The 18,726-nt window shown below is 34.4% G+C and overlaps 3 protein-coding genes across 5 annotated transcripts; 2 read left to right on the top strand and 1 right to left on the bottom strand.

The window, feature by feature from the left end:
* Positions 1–9,446: 9,446 nt before the first annotated feature.
* LOC116130059 (serotransferrin-like) lies at positions 9,447–12,280 on the top strand. 2 transcript variants are annotated; one of them, XR_004127993.1, is made up of 8 exons: positions 9,447–9,611; positions 9,693–9,830; positions 9,937–10,216; positions 10,622–11,221; positions 11,326–11,382; positions 11,476–11,628; positions 11,759–11,885; positions 11,971–11,991. XR_004127993.1 is itself a non-coding variant. In XM_031415806.1 (8 exons), the coding sequence occupies exons 1-8, from the start codon at positions 9,548–9,550 to the stop codon at positions 12,078–12,080; spliced, it is 1,536 nt and encodes a 511-aa protein (XP_031271666.1). In that variant the 5' UTR covers positions 9,447–9,547; the 3' UTR covers positions 12,081–12,280. The 2 variants fall into 2 exon arrangements, 1 of the variants encoding a protein (XP_031271666.1); XM_031415806.1 differs by having other exon boundaries at positions 11,752–11,885; positions 11,971–12,280.
* Positions 12,281–13,487: 1,207 nt separating this feature from the next.
* LOC116130060 (chlorophyll a-b binding protein 6A, chloroplastic) lies at positions 13,488–17,986 on the bottom strand. 2 transcript variants are annotated; one of them, XM_031415807.1, is made up of 5 exons: positions 17,824–17,985; positions 14,524–14,642; positions 14,308–14,410; positions 13,866–14,154; positions 13,488–13,765 (listed from the first exon to the last, which is right to left on the bottom strand). In XM_031415807.1, exons 1-5 carry the CDS (start codon positions 17,899–17,901, stop codon positions 13,611–13,613), a joined length of 744 nt encoding a protein of 247 aa, XP_031271667.1. In that variant the 5' UTR covers positions 17,902–17,985; the 3' UTR covers positions 13,488–13,610. The 2 variants fall into 2 exon arrangements, with proteins under 2 accessions (XP_031271667.1, XP_031271668.1); XM_031415808.1 differs by lacking the exons at positions 13,488–13,765; positions 13,866–14,154; positions 14,308–14,410; positions 14,524–14,642 and adding exons at positions 16,669–16,946; positions 17,047–17,335; positions 17,489–17,591 and having other exon boundaries at positions 17,705–17,986.
* On the top strand, positions 14,679–15,461 carry LOC116130061. The gene is made up of 3 exons (XM_031415809.1): positions 14,679–14,809; positions 14,933–15,066; positions 15,152–15,461. Exons 1-3 carry the CDS (start codon positions 14,685–14,687, stop codon positions 15,259–15,261), a joined length of 369 nt encoding a protein of 122 aa, XP_031271669.1. The 5' UTR covers positions 14,679–14,684; the 3' UTR covers positions 15,262–15,461.
* Positions 17,987–18,726: the final 740 nt, after the last annotated feature.

The raw sequence follows: 18,726 nt of genomic DNA, 5'->3' as shown, positions 1-18,726 counted from the left end.
TAATCATAATCCATCACCGCTGCTCTCAAACTTTACTTTACTTTCCTCAGAATCAATCCCTTAACCTTTTTTCTTTCTCAAATCCCTGGCAAGACGTGTGTGTTTGTGACATTATTTCTTTATATTATATACACAAACCCAAATGAGAGAGAAAGAGTAAGAAAAAGATAAAAAAGAGAGAAAGAGAGAGACTGTTTGTGTAATTGTGTTTCTAATCAGATAACCCTAAACCCATCTAATAACTCTTCATTTTATCTGGCGCTTCAGCTCTCTATGACCTAGCTATTGAAAGCAAGGACAAATCTCCATTAATGGCGCTTAAAAACAACTTGTTTTTGTTTATGAAGGATAATAATAATAATAATAATAATAAAAGAATAAAGAAACCCCATCAATACTCTCCTTTTAGCAGTCTAAAATTTTGCCTTGTTAACAAGATCTTGTCTTGTTAATGAAACAAGAACGATCTTTTTGCATTTGATATGTGTATCGGTTTATGTAGATTTCTCTCTTTGCAAAATAAACCCTTATTCATCTAGATTGATGGGGTTTGTTTGTTTTTGCCTGATTACAAATCTGAGTTTGTGATTTGTAGAAGAACGAAACCAAAAGCCAAAGGGCAAATGAAATGGTTATGACAAGAGAATTCTAAAACAAGATGGATGTAAATAAAACAAAGTGAGTTTCAACTTCTATGGTGTCAGGTTCAGTTGTAATGATTCAGAAAGTAATAATTTGGGGATTCCTATTTACAAGGCGTACTGTAAGTCTGTAACTGATATGATTTAAGTCTCTTTGAAAAAAAATGAGTCAATGGGTTCAAAATTCATTTTGTTTTTGTTATTGCCTTTAGAGATTTTGATAAATCATAAACGTCTCATCATGTAAAGCAACCGTACAAAAGATCAGGAGAATATACAAAAGATTAATTAAGTGTACCTTGCTTCTTTTGCAGAATTATTATATAATGTTGCCTTCTTGAAAGAAAGAGAGACTTCAAACCTGCAAAAAATAATTAAAACCATGGATAATATATGGAATATGCATGGCTCCTCATACGCCATACACGGAGGCCATCGAATTCCGGTGGGCTCTGCAAATGGCATACAGGGAGCCAGGCACATACTTATAAAATATGCATGATCAATCCTATTATTAAAATAAACACTTACATAAAATCATGCATTTACATCAACATATGCATGAAAAAAATGAAGAACTACTTCAAATGTATGCATGAACAATAAGTGTAATATCCAGTGCTTAAAGATAGGTTTCTTCATGGTCTTCTCAAATGATAATTAAGGAAGAATTAGAAGAAAGAGAGATCTGAGGGGAAAAAACAGGAACTGGGTCATAATCAAATGAGGATTAAAACTTAAAATTCATCAAGTTTTAAAGCCCCACAAGCCCTTTGAATTGGCATAAAACAAGCGAACCAGTGGCTAAACATGAGGCGATTGGGGGGGGGGGGGGGAAGAATATTTTTGGTGAGGAAAAAGAAGGAGAATTGTGGGTTGAAATTGCACCTCAAGGTTTGCACTAAATATAGACAGCACCACAAGAGAGAGAAATGGTGAAAGGAAAGGAGAGAGAAAATAGTGAGTTGGGTTAGTAACCACGCAGTTTCCTATGCTAAACTTATGGTGGTTTGAAATCTCCTTTTCTAGGTCGTAAAGCAAACGTTGCTTTTCACTTCTCTGAACCTCATTTTGTCTGTAGCGTTTGGAAAGACATGGATTCTCTCTCTCATTTCTTTTATTATAAAGAAGAATTCGATATTCATAATTTATGATTTGATTCCCTTTTAGTCCCTATAGTTTCAGTTTAACGTTTAGGGATAATGGTTTCAAATACAAATTTTGGTCCTTCTTTTTTCAAAATAACGGTTATAGTCTTTTAACTTAATAAAAGGTTGATCCATTGTTAAGTTTATAATAAAATATTAAAAGACCCCTTTAGAAAAGCAAAAAAAAAAAAGAAATTACTTACACATAATAACATTTTAAATAAACACATTACAAATGACAAATTCAATTAAATAAACACATTATAGATTGTAATTCATCACATTTATAAAATTTTGATTTTCCAATGTGTATGTGTAATATATATATAAATTTCAATACACATTTTTTTAAAAATTCATTCTTATATTAATGTCTAATAAAAAATTTATAACTTTAAAGAGGATATTTTGTCATTTCAATATAATTTAATAGTCAATTAACTTTTATTAAGCTTAATATGTTGCCCCCGTGAGAGGGTTGTGAGTAAAGCGGCAGAGCTATTTACGAAAACTATTAAAGAAGCCCCTGCCGTTAAGCCGCCGTTCGCGTAGGTCAATCAAACAAATAAATGACCTTTTTACCCTTTGACTGAAGATTTTAAATCAATATAATTTTATTGGACAATATCTGATTGGCGCCTAAGATAGAAATATACCGGCCCCTGTAGATTTGAAAACCTGCAAAGAAACGCCTGCATGCATTACTCGACACAGTCTGCAGGTTTGCAAAACTGCAAACAGACCCCTACGATCTGGGTTTCTTCCTCTTGTTCTTTGAACAGCTCACCCATTACCTCCATAACACAACCAAAATCAACTCACGAATTTTCCCCACAAACTAAATCAACCCAACTAAGGAAAGAGAAAGGAGGGAGAAGGAGAAGAGGATAGTGGGAAAAGAGATAGGGAAAGGAGAGAGAGTTTGTTATTAGGGCTGGATCATGTAAAGACCATTTTGCCCTTTACAGTTAAGTTTAACGAATTTTTTTGTAACGGCAGGCTTATGCGCTTGGATACTTACACATCTTTCGGGGGCAAAGACTAAACCCCTTTTATTGAGTGAAACTGCAAAGGACTAATACAGTAGTATTTTAAAAACAATAAGGACCGACATTAATTATTTGAAACGATTGTCCTTCAAAAATAGAACAACAGGGACAAAGATTAAGTCCGTAATTTATCATCTTTTCACTTTCTTTTTCTTTTACTTTTTATCACTTCTTTTTTATTTTCTCCTCCCCTTCTGTTCCTTTTTATCTATTCTAATCTGTCATATATTATTATTACTAATTTAATTAATTACTATTTTGTTAAGTTAATTAACTGAGATTCTTCATTTCATCTTCTTCTGTTTAGATTTTTTAATAATCCATACTGCTTTTGCTACCTAATTCACCTGCATTTCTGTCCATTCACCAACTGCCCACAGTACCACTTATCTTCATGCTATGCGTGTTTAATTAATTAATTTTAACTATAATTAATTATCTTTATTCATTATTTAATTATATTCTCCACCCACACATGCAATTACCATACACCAATCATTTTGTCTGATAGTTTGACTTGAGAATCAATTTCTTTATAACCCCATTTTGTTTTCAGCCTTCTATAATATTATTCGAATTATTCTACTCCATTTGAAATTAATTAATTAAACAATTTATGTTCCAACATACAATAATTCAATTAAGACTACTGTTAAATCTTTTTTTTTTTTTTAATGACTAAGGGTATTTGTGCAGCTGTACACCTCAACAAGTCCATCGGGACCCTGAAACTATCTATCCGGGGATAGAGTTCTAGTGACTACCTCTATCAAACCGCTCAGCTACTTAAAGGTAGTTAAATCTGTGTTTTTTTTTTTTTTTTTTTTTTTTAATGATCGGGGGTACCTCAACAAATCTCCTTGGACCTTGGAACTATCAATCGGGTGAAAGTTTCAATAACTATCCCTATTAGTACCTGAGAAGAGATTTAAACTCAAGACCTCTTTAATAATATACCCAAGAGCCACAAGTTAAATATGGGTTTTATTAACTAAACTTGTTGTTAACTTGTTATCGTCAGTTCATTTGATAAAAAATTAGGTTTTGTGTTAGATCCTTAAAATCACGAGCTCAGATATATTCTCAACTCTCAAGTACTTGTTGAATTCATTTGATGATACAATTAATTAGGTTTTCTGCTAAAAGCTTTAAGTTGTTCAAGTTTATAGTTCTTAAATTAACCTCCTTAATCATTTGATTAAACTGTACGCTGGATCTGGACTTAGCTTGAAGACAAGCAATCATATCAAGTACCGAATACTTGTGTTATTTCTTGATGGATGTTCTTAAAATTTTGTTCTTTCTCGACGGTAAGGTTAACATTTCTTACTGAATAAGGCTTCAATTATTAGAAGCTAACCGGAAGAAGAAGGAGAATACTGATTACCCCCATTTGAACACGACGTAATCACAAAAGAGTTCCAATAATACTTGTAACTTTATTCGATTGTTCTACGATTAGTCAATTTCTTTATAAGAATCTTTAGCTAGCTGTCCAAATACGGCCACCAACAGAATTTTAGGGTTGACATCAAAACAACAGGGTGTCAGCTTCGTCTTTTATTGTATATATATTTTTTTCACTATTTTTTCGTTTTTCTGATACATTTCTATCTCTATTTTACTGTTAAAAAGTATTATTACCTGCCAAATATTTTTCGTTTTTCTGATAGCACTGCATGTGATAACGTATATCTTTTGAACTGAGAATATTCAGATTTCTTTGGATCCATTCTTTAACATTTTGTGTAATTAAAATTATTCTGAGAACTGTAATCATATAAGCATAAAAAAAAGCTAGAGTTAATGAAAGAGAAAATAAAGTTTCAAAAGAAACGAACAAGAAATATATATGATGAGCGTATTAAAATGGAAATGGACGCAATAGAGAAACTTAAATCTATTTCATTTTCTGAAGGAGACGAGTAACATAATATGATTAATATCCAAAAAGTACTTTAAAAAATTAAACCTTTATTCAAATATGGAAAAATCCAAGGGCCTATTGCCCTAACTCCTTGCCAAAAGGCATGAGAAATTCAAAAGAGCCACTGTTGTCTGTTAGGGAAGGGCAAGCGAATCTCTTTCCATGCCAAAGACTTAAGGAATAAGTCTCCCTTAATTATCTCCTGAGAAATTAAAAAAAAAAATCTCTTAAAAGAGCTTTTTTTTTTTGGTTCATAATTCTGATATATATGGAGTTCAAATTAAAGCTTTGAACATCGATCATTAATGGCGGATCCAGCCAGAACTGGTTTTAATATATATCGCTAGTACTACAGTTAATTATTGTCCTAAGTTACACTGTTTGTATGCGTGCTCAATAACTTTGTTTACTGCTAATCAGAATCTAATCTATTTATTGGTGAATGCAACTAGTCAAGCACAATCTGACATACTCAAAAGGACATTTCAATTCAGAAAAACAGAAAGGAAAAGAAAGAAGAAAAACTCAACCTAAACTCTACTGCTTGTAAAATATTGAATCCTTTGATATGAGTGGTAGCTCTAGTTTGTAGGGTTTTTAAAAGTTTCCACCATATTTAATTAATTCTACTAATTAATCAAAAAGCTCAACTTCAGGTACTTCATTATAAAACAAAATATTTGTTTAGTAATCAAAGTTAAATAGATGCTAAAATGGGATAGAAACAGCCTTTTCATATACTACTTCTACACATAAAACCATCACAAAAGTTAAAAACTTCTGTATGCCCTATGGACAAATTATATATGGGTCGAAGAAGAAAGCTATTAAAAAAGCCTCATCAGGGAAATGAAATTATGAAACAAACCTTGAGTAAAAGAATGCAAACCATTAAATAATACTTTAACAATATGGGTTGGTTGATGAAAATGAAAGCTAGTGCATGGGATTAGGGTTAGGGTTAGGACAGAGATATTTCCATTCACCCCCTGGGGTTTGGGATCTACAGATCTACTTGTCAAGACTCAAGATCTACAGTTTAAACTACTAGATAGATCCTAACTCCAACACCCTCTAATTCTAGCAATTCACTTTTTTTTTTCTTTTTTTTTTTTGTTTCAAAGTTAGGAATTGATTAACAATTATTAGTTTGACGAGGGGGTTTTTTCTAGTATTTGAAAGGTCATTAGGGCACAATGAAAAAAACCCTAATAGGGAAATGAAACAAAGCTTGAGTGAAAGAAATCAAAAGCATGGTGCTGTGTAAATAATATTTTTTCAATATTCGAAATGGTATAGAGTGGTAGGGTAGAGAATAACAATGCAAAAATGCCCCCTTGAAATGAAACACAATGAAAATGAATATCTTACTATATAGAAAAGAGAGAGAGTTAGAGAGAGAGAGAGAAGTAGTGTGTGTGTATCGAGGGCGATGGATCTTCCATGTCTAGAAAAAGCTGCAAAGGAAAAAAAAATTCTCCTTTCCTTATATGTGTAAAATGGCAAATGTTCAAAGAGAGAAAACAAAAAAAAAAAAAAAGAAAAAGAAAAAAAAAAGAGAGAAACAAGGTATTAAAAATGGAAAAAGTTTCAATGATATTCATCGTGTAGAGTGCTGGAAGGAACAAGTGTGGGAATCCTGGTGTCAGAATAACATCATGGGGTCTCTTCTCTTTAGGTGTTTGTTTCCAAGTGAATGTCTCACGGTTAGATTCTTCTCCAACTCCCACCTTCATCTTCATCTTCGTTTTCAATGCTTCATCTTCCTTTAATATTAATCTTTTATTAATTTATCTTCTAACTTTGCTGATAATTCAAAATTTTATTTTAAAATTCATATATTTATTAACAAACCCTTCTTCTATTTCTTCCACGGCTTCTGTTCTTCTATAATGCCTCGAACTGCACACAGAAACACGTTGACGCAAGTATCTATTAGAATTATGATGATGATGAGAAGCTGCAGACAGTCATGTGCTCTCCAGTATTTTTACTCTTTTTCTCTTTCTATTGCTTTTATAAAATTATTATATAATTTTAATATATGTTTATGTTAAGTGTTTTATGCCTTCTTCCTCGAATTTAACCCAATCAACACGCATGTACTACAGTCCCCATCCCCAAACATATGCAGTATGAAATTCACTGCTCAAAAAAATAGTGTGAACCAGTCCATTATTGTTATTGGATTTAACCCATATTTAATGAAAACCATAAATCTTATGATATTAGTAACAAATTTATATTGGTTTTAGGATGATAGCCTCATGCTGGTTATAAAATAAATAAATAAATTAGTGGAAATCTAAACTTTTCCCAGAACAAGTGAACAATAGATTAAGTTTGACATCACAAAATGAAAAAAAAAAAAAAAAAATCATATTATGATAGAAATGATGTGGAGTATTGTATATTTCGTGTATGGATCTCATACTCTTAGTCCATATAAACTTAACAACAACAAAGAATACATATAATTATTAGTATACAATGAGTCCGATCAATAAATCTTTTATCAATTATAATATTTTTCCCAAATTTTATTTTAAATTCCATATCTTAATAATGTTATCATATGTGGTATTAACATGTCTAAAAAAGTAAGCAGAGGTTCTTCACTTGATGTTCACCAACTTTATATCGGATTCACTAAAGTAAAATTTTGTGTAAATAAAGTGATGATGTATTGAATAATATGATAATATTTATATAGCGACATATTATTTGGAATATGAAATTTAGAATAAACGTATAGTGTGAATAATATTATCAATTTTATATTATATTAATTATCTTTAAATTTATTTTGTTAGTTATGTTATTCAATTATTAGTAAAAACATATTATAAATATCCATTTTACAATTATTATTAGAAAATTTTTAAAGTTGCATGTTATACTAGTACTAGAACCATCTTCTCTTTGTAAGTTTATGTTTGAGGAAACCCTAGACGAAATTTAAAAAAAAAAAAAAAAAGGGAAGATATTTGATGAAGAAATAGTAATGATAAAATGGCAATTTGGAAATTAACAAAAGGGAACAAGAAACAACTCCTGGGCACCAATAAATTTGATATATCGAGAAAGAAAATTAACGTGAAGCCCAGCTGTCAATTGTTCAGGTGGGGCACATCATTATGTCCATAAATTTTGTTGCTATTCTACCCAATTAAAAGTACAAGGAATAAATTAATTAGGCACTTGTTAATAGTAATTAATTATTTTTATATTTTTTGACAAGCTGTATTAATTAGGCACAAGCTGTATTAGTACATGCCTAGTACAGTAGTACTGTTTCTATTTCTTACCAGTCAAATCATGATTAGTGGGTTTGATAATTACGTTGTACTACATTTTAAAGTTTGGCCACAAAATAAGTTTTTCGATATTCGTTACATTTTACTTTATTGGATGTAAATAATCTAACATATATAATAATGTTTAATCATATTATTATGTAAGTAACAGGGAATTTAAATTCATTTGCTATGTAACTGAAATTTAAAGTAGGATTATACTTATCGATTTTGTATACTGATTTTTTATCTCGATTGATGTGGAGTGAAACTTAATTGTGCTAAGACTATATTCCATGTCAATTGGGATGAGAGAATTGGTATACAGAATCGGTAAGTATAGTATTTTCCTTCATTTTAATGTCTTTCTTACATTTTCTAAAGATATAACCGATTAAATTAGTTTTGTGATTATTTAGTATGTAAAAGATTAATTTTAGCATCTCTCTTTTGTTGTCTTATATGAGACAAGCTGCTGGATGTTTCAACAAAGACTGTGGGCTAAAAAAAAACTTTAAAATGACCTTGGGCTTCATCGTATGGGCCCGATCGCGTTCCAAACTGCCATTGATGGGCCGGAGCAAAGTTAGAACTGATGCTGGACTCATTTAGTCAAACGGAGAAGTCAAAACTCGCCATTGGCCCGTTGCTTCTTTGACGTAAATATCTGTTCCCCCCATAGTCATGTTGAAGGTTCGAGGTTTTTTTTTTTTTTTTAATTTATTTATTTAAGAAAAGAATGGGATTCTAAATTTCTAATCACGCCGATAATTTTGAAAAATCATTTTCTTGATTTTTCTTTTAAATTAGACAAATTAATGGCATATATTCCAGTGAAAACTTAAGTAATTTTCTATTAATTACCTTTCGATAATCGAGTGATTCGAAACTCAGTTTCTCCTTCGTTGTTAATAAGATAGTCACTGGAGTTTTTACTTTACAAGTAGTTTCAAGATCCCAGAGAATTAGTTGAGATACACATAAATTGATCCAAATATTCTATCATAAAAAAAAAAAGATTACTATATCAATATAAATAATTTTAAAAGAAATATCTACCTAAAATGTTTGTTGATTTATTAATCAAATAATGTGAAATCTGATTATGTTATAGAGAGTCTCCTCTAGATGTAAAATGATATTTAATTTATTTCTTTATCTTTCGATTGGTGTAATCCAGCTTCTTGAATCTTGACCCACACCACATGATGTGGTAGCTCATTGCTTGCGTGACAAAGAACGTAAAGTTGCCGCAAAATTCATTATTGTAACAATAAGTTAATAACAATCACTTTTGATCTTACACGTACACGCCCTTAACCATTTCTTCCTCTTAACGTTAACTTCCCAATCACATTCACATGAAATCAACCCAAAACCATGCACACTTCACAATGCCCTCTCTCTTCACTTCATCACTACCACCTCCAAATCAACGACTCACAACAAACGATATTCCTCCTCCTCCTCCTCCTCATCTCCGATCATGCAGATCTCAGCCGCTCTTCTTTTCTTTCTATCATCATCGTTATTTCTCGCTACAGTTCATGGTGCACATATCAATTTTTTAATTAATTTTCATTTTATAATTTGTTCAATTTCTTTAATTTTCATACTCATTCTTTTCTCAGGTTCCGCCCCGTCGCCGTCTCCCATATCCAACACGATATCTTTTTCGTCTGTCCAAAACTATCCTTTCTCACCAGAATCGTCCTTTGATTATATAGCGCCAGTGCCGGTCACAGAAAACAAAGAAAGTTCAAAATCCGGTGAGATTTTCTTCTATTTTTATGGGAAGTCATTGGATAGAAATGGATGGCGTGATGTATTATTCTCTTATTATATACTTTTTTTCTTTAATTTTTAACTCGGTAGGTTTGGCGCCATCTCCAGCCCCTCAACTGGACAAAAGTTTCTCCTCAGCGCATAACTTTATTCCCTCGCCAGCACCGTCATTTGACTCTTCGGTGCCGGTTCCGGTGCCGGTGACGGAGGAGGAGGAGGAGGAGGAGGAAGAAAGCGGGAAATCAGGTGATGATGCTGTGGCGGGATCGGAGACATTGAATTTGAGGTGGTGTACTGTGAGGGAAGAGTTTGAGGAATGTCAATATATCGTCAGTGTCTTTGACCAATCCGATGACTACACGTGGAAATGGTAATTTATTTTTGGATTTTTAGAGAAAATGTTAACCGTGTGTTAAATCTTGAATCGTAGTTAATTGAATCTGTAAACTTATATAGAATTTTCTATGCAAAGACTAAAACACCCTCATCCATATTAAAAAATATTAATAATTAAATTTAAAATTAAAATTTATGTATAAATCACCATTATTCATATTTCCTCAGTAATTAATTATAATTTGAATCTAAATTTTCATTTCTTCAAAAGATATATACTGTTATGATGAATCTAAATTCAATTATTTGCCCATTAATAAAATAAATGAATTGAAAAATCTAAAAAGAAATTATATTTTATTAGATTATATTGTAAATGTGTTTCAATATTTTCAATTGTATTTTATGTTTAGAGTTTAGACATTACTATACATTGCAGTGTCAAAAGAGGCACAACTCAGGATTGTCTAGACTCAATAAACAAAGGGGAAGCAGATATAATAAATCTAGAAGCAGGGCTAGCTTACACTGCCTTCCTGAACTACTCCATGAAAGCAATTGCAAATGAAGTTTACTGTGGACATGCTCAAACTTATGATGCTGTTGCAGTAGTAAACAGAAAATCTTGCCAGGAGAAAGAGGGCATCAACTTGATTTCTTTCCAGGGCCATAAATCTTGCCATGGAAGTTACTCCACAGCAGCCGGTTGGAACTACCCCATCAACCAAATCAAACAATCATTATTTGATTCAGGAAAAACGATCAATGACCATGAAATCGCATCGAGTTTCTTCTCCAAGGTTTGCGCGCCTTCTGAATTGGAAGGAGTTGATGATGGTCTGTGTAGTGGATGCGGAAATGAAAATGGTACTACATGCCATGATACAAATAGTTTGTATTCTGGAGAAGCGGGAGCGTTTAGATGCCTGGTGGAGGGACTTGGAGATATTGCATTTCTGAAAGGAGATACTGCATTGTTGTTCTCCAGGGAGGGGCCGAATAATCAGTCTTGGTCGACAAAGTCACTTAGAGATTTCATGTATGTTTATATTAATGTTTCCAGTTTGAATGGTGCTTGATTAATTGTTGCCTCGGGAAAATTTAGTTCCCTGAAGAATGTTTTCTTTGTTTTATGAAATGCAGGTATCTTTGTCCGCAAGGGGGTTGCAGAGAAATCAATGGTTATCCTGGATCTTGCTCGTAAGTCCTGCAATTTGAAACTTATAAAAGAAAAGCAGAGTTCTAATTTCCTAAGTCAAATATGATTCTGAAGTTGTGTACATTTCAAATCAGATTCGGAGCTGTTCCCGCGAATGTGATTATGGCGAGCAACTCTATCCCAAACAAGAAGAGATTGTTCGTTCTGCAAACATTGACAAATGCTACTAAGATCAATGCTCTTTATGAAGGAAACAGCGGCCGTTTTACCCAGCTCCTTAGTCCAAGGTAATAGACTTCAATATTTCTGGTCACAATTTTTGTTTTTCCTTCAACTCGTTAATCCTGATTTATGCTTACTAGAAAGAAAATTCAATTATACACTAAGGCAAACTCTTGACTCTATTGTAGTACTCAGGAATTTCTAGCCGTCAAGAAACTCACAAGATCTTACCTTGGAAAATCAGCTTCCATTTCACAGAGAATACAAGAACTAAATAATCCAGAACCTGAGGTCACCCCATCTACTCTAAATCCAATACAAGGTAATCCTTTTTTTTTTTTTTTTTTCCAAAGTTCTCTTTTTCCAGTTCACGAGAGATTAATGTTTTTCTTCCTTCTTCTTCACAGTCACAGATGTATCTTCTTCCTCGCCACGCCTGCATAATTCACTAGTAATCACGTTCTTTTCGATCCTAATTATAGAACTCTTGTTACATACATTATGTACACAAAAATAGAGAAGAGGTCTCTATGAGATATGAGGTTTGGCGACAAATCTTGTAACATTACACAGGATATGAGATATGTTTGCATTCAGATAAAGTTGAATATACAATATTTTTCATTTTTGTAGTAATTAAGGGATGAGAGTCCTAAGATATATAAACAGAAAGACAGTCTATGCAATAATTATTTTAATTTTATTCCTTTTGGTTAATGGACTTACAATCAATAGTAGTATATATTTTAGGGATTATGGAAGCAAATGCAAAGGTTTCCAAAAATTGTAGGCCTGCACTGTGCTTGAATAAGTTTGTTCTTATATGCATTATAACACATTAGGAAGCAGTCAGGTTGCTTGCATTCCACCACTATGCGAGTTGCTTCCGCTGGCTTTGGTCCACTGGCCATGGAAATCAACATCACCAGAGCTAAGATCAAACTCACTCGCATGGCTACTCTCCCTGCTTCCATTGCAAACAAAAAAATTACTTCCGTTTTTTTTTCTTTTAAGAATAGAAATGGTTTTGTTTTCTGGGATTCCCATCAGGTTTTTATAGGCAACAACCGGAGTCCGGGTAGACCCATGGGGTCTAGACCCGGATCGGATGTACACCCGAGAAATAACTCTGGGGACCGGGTTATCTAGAAAAGTGTTGCCTAGAAAAATGTTTGTTATCTAGAGTATCTAGAAAAGTATTTTCTCAAATGGTATAAAATTTTAAAGATCTCACTTGATGTTTATAAAAGGTAATTTATAAAGGAAAATGTAGTATTAAGATTGCTTTGGGTTGCTTATTAATTACCAATATCTCTGAGGATATTAACCAACAACTGAAAAGCTAGATTTCGAAGATACTAATAAACAAGATATCCTTGACATATAAAGCACAGACCAATTTTTATATAAACCCAAATCCTTGAAACTTTTACGTAAAAACTCAGTCTCACACAAGGTAGCTTGTTTTTGTTTTCGATGGAGCAAAGAAGAGTCTCATTGGCTGTGATCACTCTTGTTTTTGGCTTGTTGGCCTTGACATTCTTGATTTCAGAGGCTGTCAATCCTGCCGCCGTTCATCCTGATCATCTTCGTGTGTTAACAGATATTGCAGATGATCCAAGTGTCCCATGCACTGAAGATACTTGCACTGAAATTTGCAAGCAGGAAATGCAGGATAAGTTCAATGGTGCCAAATGCTCCGATGGGGGTTTCTGTACTTGCTTATAGATTGATGAACACAATTGTCCTGTCAAAGTTGATAGTTAATCCATTAATAAAATCTAATTTCATATTTTTGCTTTAGGTATAATACAACGTTTCATATTCAGGGAGGTTTATGAGGACTTTTGATTTGATTTATGCGATTTTCGACCGAATTGTTGAAGGTGAATGATACTAATCCATAAACCATAATAGTTAGTAGTAATTTCCACAGTATTCTCATATATTACAAGTGATTGGTAGAGAATTACTTCTAATCTTAAGAGTCAAAATACAAGAAAATTGTTTCATTACATGAAATTTTACAGTGGACATGGATCAAAGATTAGTTAGGCAAAAGCCCTCTGGGGATGATAACGTCTCCAATGTTGTTGTGCCATGGATCAGCCAAGTGAGTTGCCAGGTTCTCCAATGGCCCTGTGCCTGGATAAGCCGATTGTTGAACGCAGAACCCAACGAATGCCAACAATGCCAGCCGACCTACACATCAAATTAACACACCAAATTACATATGATTCAATTAATCTTTATGAGTGATCTTAACATGTGCCATAAGAACGGTCACGCGGCTACTACTAACCGTTTTTGATCTCTTTAACTTTGTACTCCTCAAACTTCTGGGGGTCCTTGGAGAATCCCAAGGGGTCAAAAGCACCTCCGGGATACTTCTTCTTCTCGGTGTCTTTCTCCATGCTGCGTTGATGCTCAACAAAGGCAATGGAGAGGAATTCAATGACCAAAATGGTGGGGAGAGTGCCCCATGGAACTGGGTTTCCTAAGTAAGTTGCTTGTCCACCGGGAACTGCAGCCCACTCTTGAGCCTTTACCCAGTTGCCTAATCCCAACGCCTCTGGCACCAGCATCCCTGGCTGCAAAAATTTTAAGGAATCAATCAAATTGGAACGGATCAGCACTTAGAATCAGTTGATTTCATGTAAATTCAGATACTTTGTGTTTGGTTTTCGAATGTTTACACATATACCATGAATCAAAACCTTTTAAGATAAAAGATGGAAACTTACAACAGCAAGCATAGCCCATCTGCAGTGAATGAGTTCAGACTCCTTATATCTTTCAAGATTCTCAGGAACCTCACCGAGCCGAAGTGGGTCAAATCCAAAGTCACTGAAACACAAAAGTCAAGAAAAACCCCACACAAAAATGTTAACAATAATAATAATCATAATAAAAGACCATAAAGTTCAAACACTCAAACCATCTCGAGCTAATCTTATTACCCAGGAGCTGAACCATCGAGGTAAGGCGGGCGGGGTTGGCCGGGCATCCAGTCTGCAGACATGGAGAAGCGTGAAGTAGCATTGGCACTAGAACTAGGAAGTGAGACGGCAGTGGCAAACTTATTCAAATCAGATTCGGAACTGTTCCTGCGAATGTGATTATGGCGAGCAACTCTATCCCAAACAAGAAGAGATTGTTCGTTCTGCAAACATTGACAAATGCTACTAAGATCAATGCTCTTTATGAAGGAAACAGCGGCCGTTTTACCCAGCTCCTTAGTCCAAGGTAATAGACTTCAATATTTCTGGTCACAATTTTTGTTTTTCCTTCAACTCGTTAATCCTGATTTATGCTTACTAGAAAGAAAATTCAATTATACACTAAGGCAAACTCTTGACTCTATTGTAGTACTCAGGAATTTCTAGCCGTCAAGAAACTCACAAGATCTTACCTTGGAAAATCAGCTTCCATTTCACAGAGAATACAAGAACTAAATAATCCAGAACCTGAGGTCACCCCATCTACTCTAAATCCAATACAAGGTAATCCTTTTTTTTTTTTTTTTTTCCAAAGTTCTCTTTTTCCAGTTCACGAGAGATTAATGTTTTTCTTCCTTCTTCTTCACAGTCACAGATGTATCTTCTTCCTCGCCACGCCTGCATAATTCACTAGTAATCACGTTCTTTTCGATCCTAATTATAGAACTCTTGTTACATACATTATGTACACAAAAATAGAGAAGAGGTCTCTATGAGATATGAGGTTTGGCGACAAATCTTGTAACATTACACAGGATATGAGATATGTTTGCATTCAGATAAAGTTGAATATACAATATTTTTCATTTTTGTAGTAATTAAGGGATGAGAGTCCTAAGATATATAAACAGAAAGACAGTCTATGCAATAATTATTTTAATTTTATTCCTTTTGGTTAATGGACTTACAATCAATAGTAGTATATATTTTAGGGATTATGGAAGCAAATGCAAAGGTTTCCAAAAATTGTAGGCCTGCACTGTGCTTGAATAAGTTTGTTCTTATATGCATTATAACACATTAGGAAGCAGTCAGGTTGCTTGCATTCCACCACTATGCGAGTTGCTTCCGCTGGCTTTGGTCCACTGGCCATGGAAATCAACATCACCAGAGCTAAGATCAAACTCACTCGCATGGCTACTCTCCCTGCTTCCATTGCAAACAAAAAAATTACTTCCGTTTTTTTTTCTTTTAAGAATAGAAATGGTTTTGTTTTCTGGGATTCCCATCAGGTTTTTATAGGCAACAACCGGAGTCCGGGTAGACCCATGGGGTCTAGACCCGGATCGGATGTACACCCGAGAAATAACTCTGGGGACCGGGTTATCTAGAAAAGTGTTGCCTAGAAAAATGTTTGTTATCTAGAGTATCTAGAAAAGTATTTTCTCAAATGGTATAAAATTTTAAAGATCTCACTTGATGTTTATAAAAGGTAATTTATAAAGGAAAATGTAGTATTAAGATTGCTTTGGGTTGCTTATTAATTACCAATATCTCTGAGGATATTAACCAACAACTGAAAAGCTAGATTTCGAAGATACTAATAAACAAGATATCCTTGACATATAAAGCACAGACCAATTTTTATATAAACCCAAATCCTTGAAACTTTTACGTAAAAACTCAGTCTCACACAAGGTAGCTTGTTTTTGTTTTCGATGGAGCAAAGAAGAGTCTCATTGGCTGTGATCACTCTTGTTTTTGGCTTGTTGGCCTTGACATTCTTGATTTCAGAGGCTGTCAATCCTGCCGCCGTTCATCCTGATCATCTTCGTGTGTTAACAGATATTGCAGATGATCCAAGTGTCCCATGCACTGAAGATACTTGCACTGAAATTTGCAAGCAGGAAATGCAGGATAAGTTCAATGGTGCCAAATGCTCCGATGGGGGTTTCTGTACTTGCTTATAGATTGATGAACACAATTGTCCTGTCAAAGTTGATAGTTAATCCATTAATAAAATCTAATTTCATATTTTTGCTTTAGGTATAATACAACGTTTCATATTCAGGGAGGTTTATGAGGACTTTTGATTTGATTTATGCGATTTTCGACCGAATTGTTGAAGGTGAATGATACTAATCCATAAACCATAATAGTTAGTAGTAATTTCCACAGTATTCTCATATATTACAAGTGATTGGTAGAGAATTACTTCTAATCTTAAGAGTCAAAATACAAGAAAATTGTTTCATTACATGAAATTTTACAGTGGACATGGATCAAAGATTAGTTAGGCAAAAGCCCTCTGGGGATGATAACGTCTCCAATGTTGTTGTGCCATGGATCAGCCAAGTGAGTTGCCAGGTTCTCCAATGGCCCTGTGCCTGGATAAGCCGATTGTTGAACGCAGAACCCAACGAATGCCAACAATGCCAGCCGACCTACACATCAAATTAACACACCAAATTACATATGATTCAATTAATCTTTATGAGTGATCTTAACATGTGCCATAAGAACGGTCACGCGGCTACTACTAACCGTTTTTGATCTCTTTAACTTTGTACTCCTCAAACTTCTGGGGGTCCTTGGAGAATCCCAAGGGGTCAAAAGCACCTCCGGGATACTTCTTCTTCTCGGTGTCTTTCTCCATGCTGCGTTGATGCTCAACAAAGGCAATGGAGAGGAATTCAATGACCAAAATGGTGGGGAGAGTGCCCCATGGAACTGGGTTTCCTAAGTAAGTTGCTTGTCCACCGGGAACTGCAGCCCACTCTTGAGCCTTTACCCAGTTGCCTAATCCCAACGCCTCTGGCACCAGCATCCCTGGCTGCAAAAATTTTAAGGAATCAATCAAATTGGAACGGATCAGCACTTAGAATCAGTTGATTTCATGTAAATTCAGATACTTTGTGTTTGGTTTTCGAATGTTTACACATATACCATGAATCAAAACCTTTTAAGATAAAAGATGGAAACTTACAACAGCAAGCATAGCCCATCTGCAGTGAATGAGTTCAGACTCCTTATATCTTTCAAGATTCTCAGGAACCTCACCGAGCCGAAATGGGTCAAATCCAAAGTCACTGAAACACAAAAGTCAAGAAAAACCCCACACAAAAATGTTAAGACTAATAATAATAATAATAAAAGACCATAAAGTTCAAATAATCAAACCATCTAGAGCTAATCTTATTACCCAGGAGCTGAACCGTCGAGGTAAGGCGGGCGGGGTTGGCCGGGCATCCAGTCTGCAGACATGGAGAAGCGTGAAGTAGCATTGGCACTAGAACTAGGAAGTGAGACGGCAGTGGCAAACTTAGATTTAGAAGAGGAGAGGACTGAAGGAAAGGCGGTGGTGGCAATGCCACAGCTCATTAATGTATTGGAAGCCATTCTCAGAACTTGAAAGTAGAGTCTTTTTGTTGATTTTCTGAGAGTGGTGATGATGGAAATGGAGAAAGGGAGGGAGTTAAAGAATGGATGAGTTGCAGAAGAAGTAAAGTGTGGTGGGATATTGGCAAATCTGAAAGTGGATTGTCATTGGCTGAGGATTTGTGATTGTGATTTGTAATTGGGCCACGTAGGATTGTTAATCCAGTTTGTGCCCATGTTGGATATCATGTGGGTTTGTGGTGGAGGATGAGTGACACTGCCAGATAGGCAAATATCACAAAAATATTAATTACTTTGAAAAATATAAAAGGGACAAGTAAGTAATATTGGGCGTCCATTGCCATTTGAAAATGTAATTTGCAAGGATATAAACCATAATCTTCTTTCTTCCTACAACAATAAGAGAGAAATCCACCAGGATGCTCTCTGTATATAAGCTTTTTACCTATTAAATTGCCTGAAAGACATTTATGATCTTAGTTTTTACCTGAATAAATATAATCTTGTGAAGAAAATGTTGAGAGGAGGAGGGAGAAGAAAAGAGAGAAAACGGAGATAAAAGAGAACAAGAGAACAAGGGAGAAGAAAATGCCTTATTAACATTTAGCATTAACATATGTCAAGCACGGGTAAGCTCTAGAGCTGCTCGAGTCAAGTATTGGGAAGTTCAAACTCGGCACATGAACCATAATATTATTGTGATAGATGATCCAAGATTTGAACCTAGTAATTCAAGGAAGTGAGCAAACCTTCTTGACGGTTAAACCAACCCTTTAAGTTTTATCCATCATTTACTTGTGTCTTTCAAACCAAGGATTTATATAC

Source organism: Pistacia vera, unplaced genomic scaffold, assembly GCF_008641045.1.
Source record: "Pistacia vera cultivar Batoury unplaced genomic scaffold, PisVer_v2 Contig217, whole genome shotgun sequence".
Classification (NCBI taxonomy): Eukaryota; Viridiplantae; Streptophyta; class Magnoliopsida; order Sapindales; family Anacardiaceae; genus Pistacia; species Pistacia vera.
This window is presented reverse-complemented; position numbering and strand designations above follow the sequence as displayed.

What these genes read in the sequence shown, in the direction of transcription:
- LOC116130060 (XM_031415808.1), bottom strand. Translation starts at nt 17,901, where the DNA reads ATGGCTTCCAATACATTAATGAGCTGTGGCATTGCCACCACCGCCTTT. An exon ending in GATGGGCTATGCTTGCTGTT is followed by an intron (nt 17,336 to 17,488) that starts GTAAGTTTCCAT and finishes AAATTTTTGCAG; the next exon opens with CCAGGGATGCTGGTGCCAGA. An exon ending in AGTTAAAGAGATCAAAAACG is followed by an intron (nt 16,947 to 17,046) that starts GTTAGTAGTAGC and finishes TTTGATGTGTAG; the next exon opens with GTCGGCTGGCATTGTTGGCA.
- LOC116130061 (XM_031415809.1), top strand. Translation starts at nt 14,685, where the DNA reads ATGGCGAGCAACTCTATCCCAAACAAGAAGAGATTGTTCGTTCTGCAA. An exon ending in ACCCAGCTCCTTAGTCCAAG is followed by an intron (nt 14,810 to 14,932) that starts GTAATAGACTTC and finishes ACTCTATTGTAG; the next exon opens with TACTCAGGAATTTCTAGCCG. An exon ending in TACTCTAAATCCAATACAAG is followed by an intron (nt 15,067 to 15,151) that starts GTAATCCTTTTT and finishes TCTTCTTCACAG; the next exon opens with TCACAGATGTATCTTCTTCC.
- LOC116130059 (XM_031415806.1), top strand. Translation starts at nt 9,548, where the DNA reads ATGCAGATCTCAGCCGCTCTTCTTTTCTTTCTATCATCATCGTTATTT. An exon ending in AAGTCACTTAGAGATTTCAT is followed by an intron (nt 11,222 to 11,325) that starts GTATGTTTATAT and finishes TATGAAATGCAG; the next exon opens with GTATCTTTGTCCGCAAGGGG. An exon ending in ACCCAGCTCCTTAGTCCAAG is followed by an intron (nt 11,629 to 11,751) that starts GTAATAGACTTC and finishes ACTCTATTGTAG; the next exon opens with TACTCAGGAATTTCTAGCCG.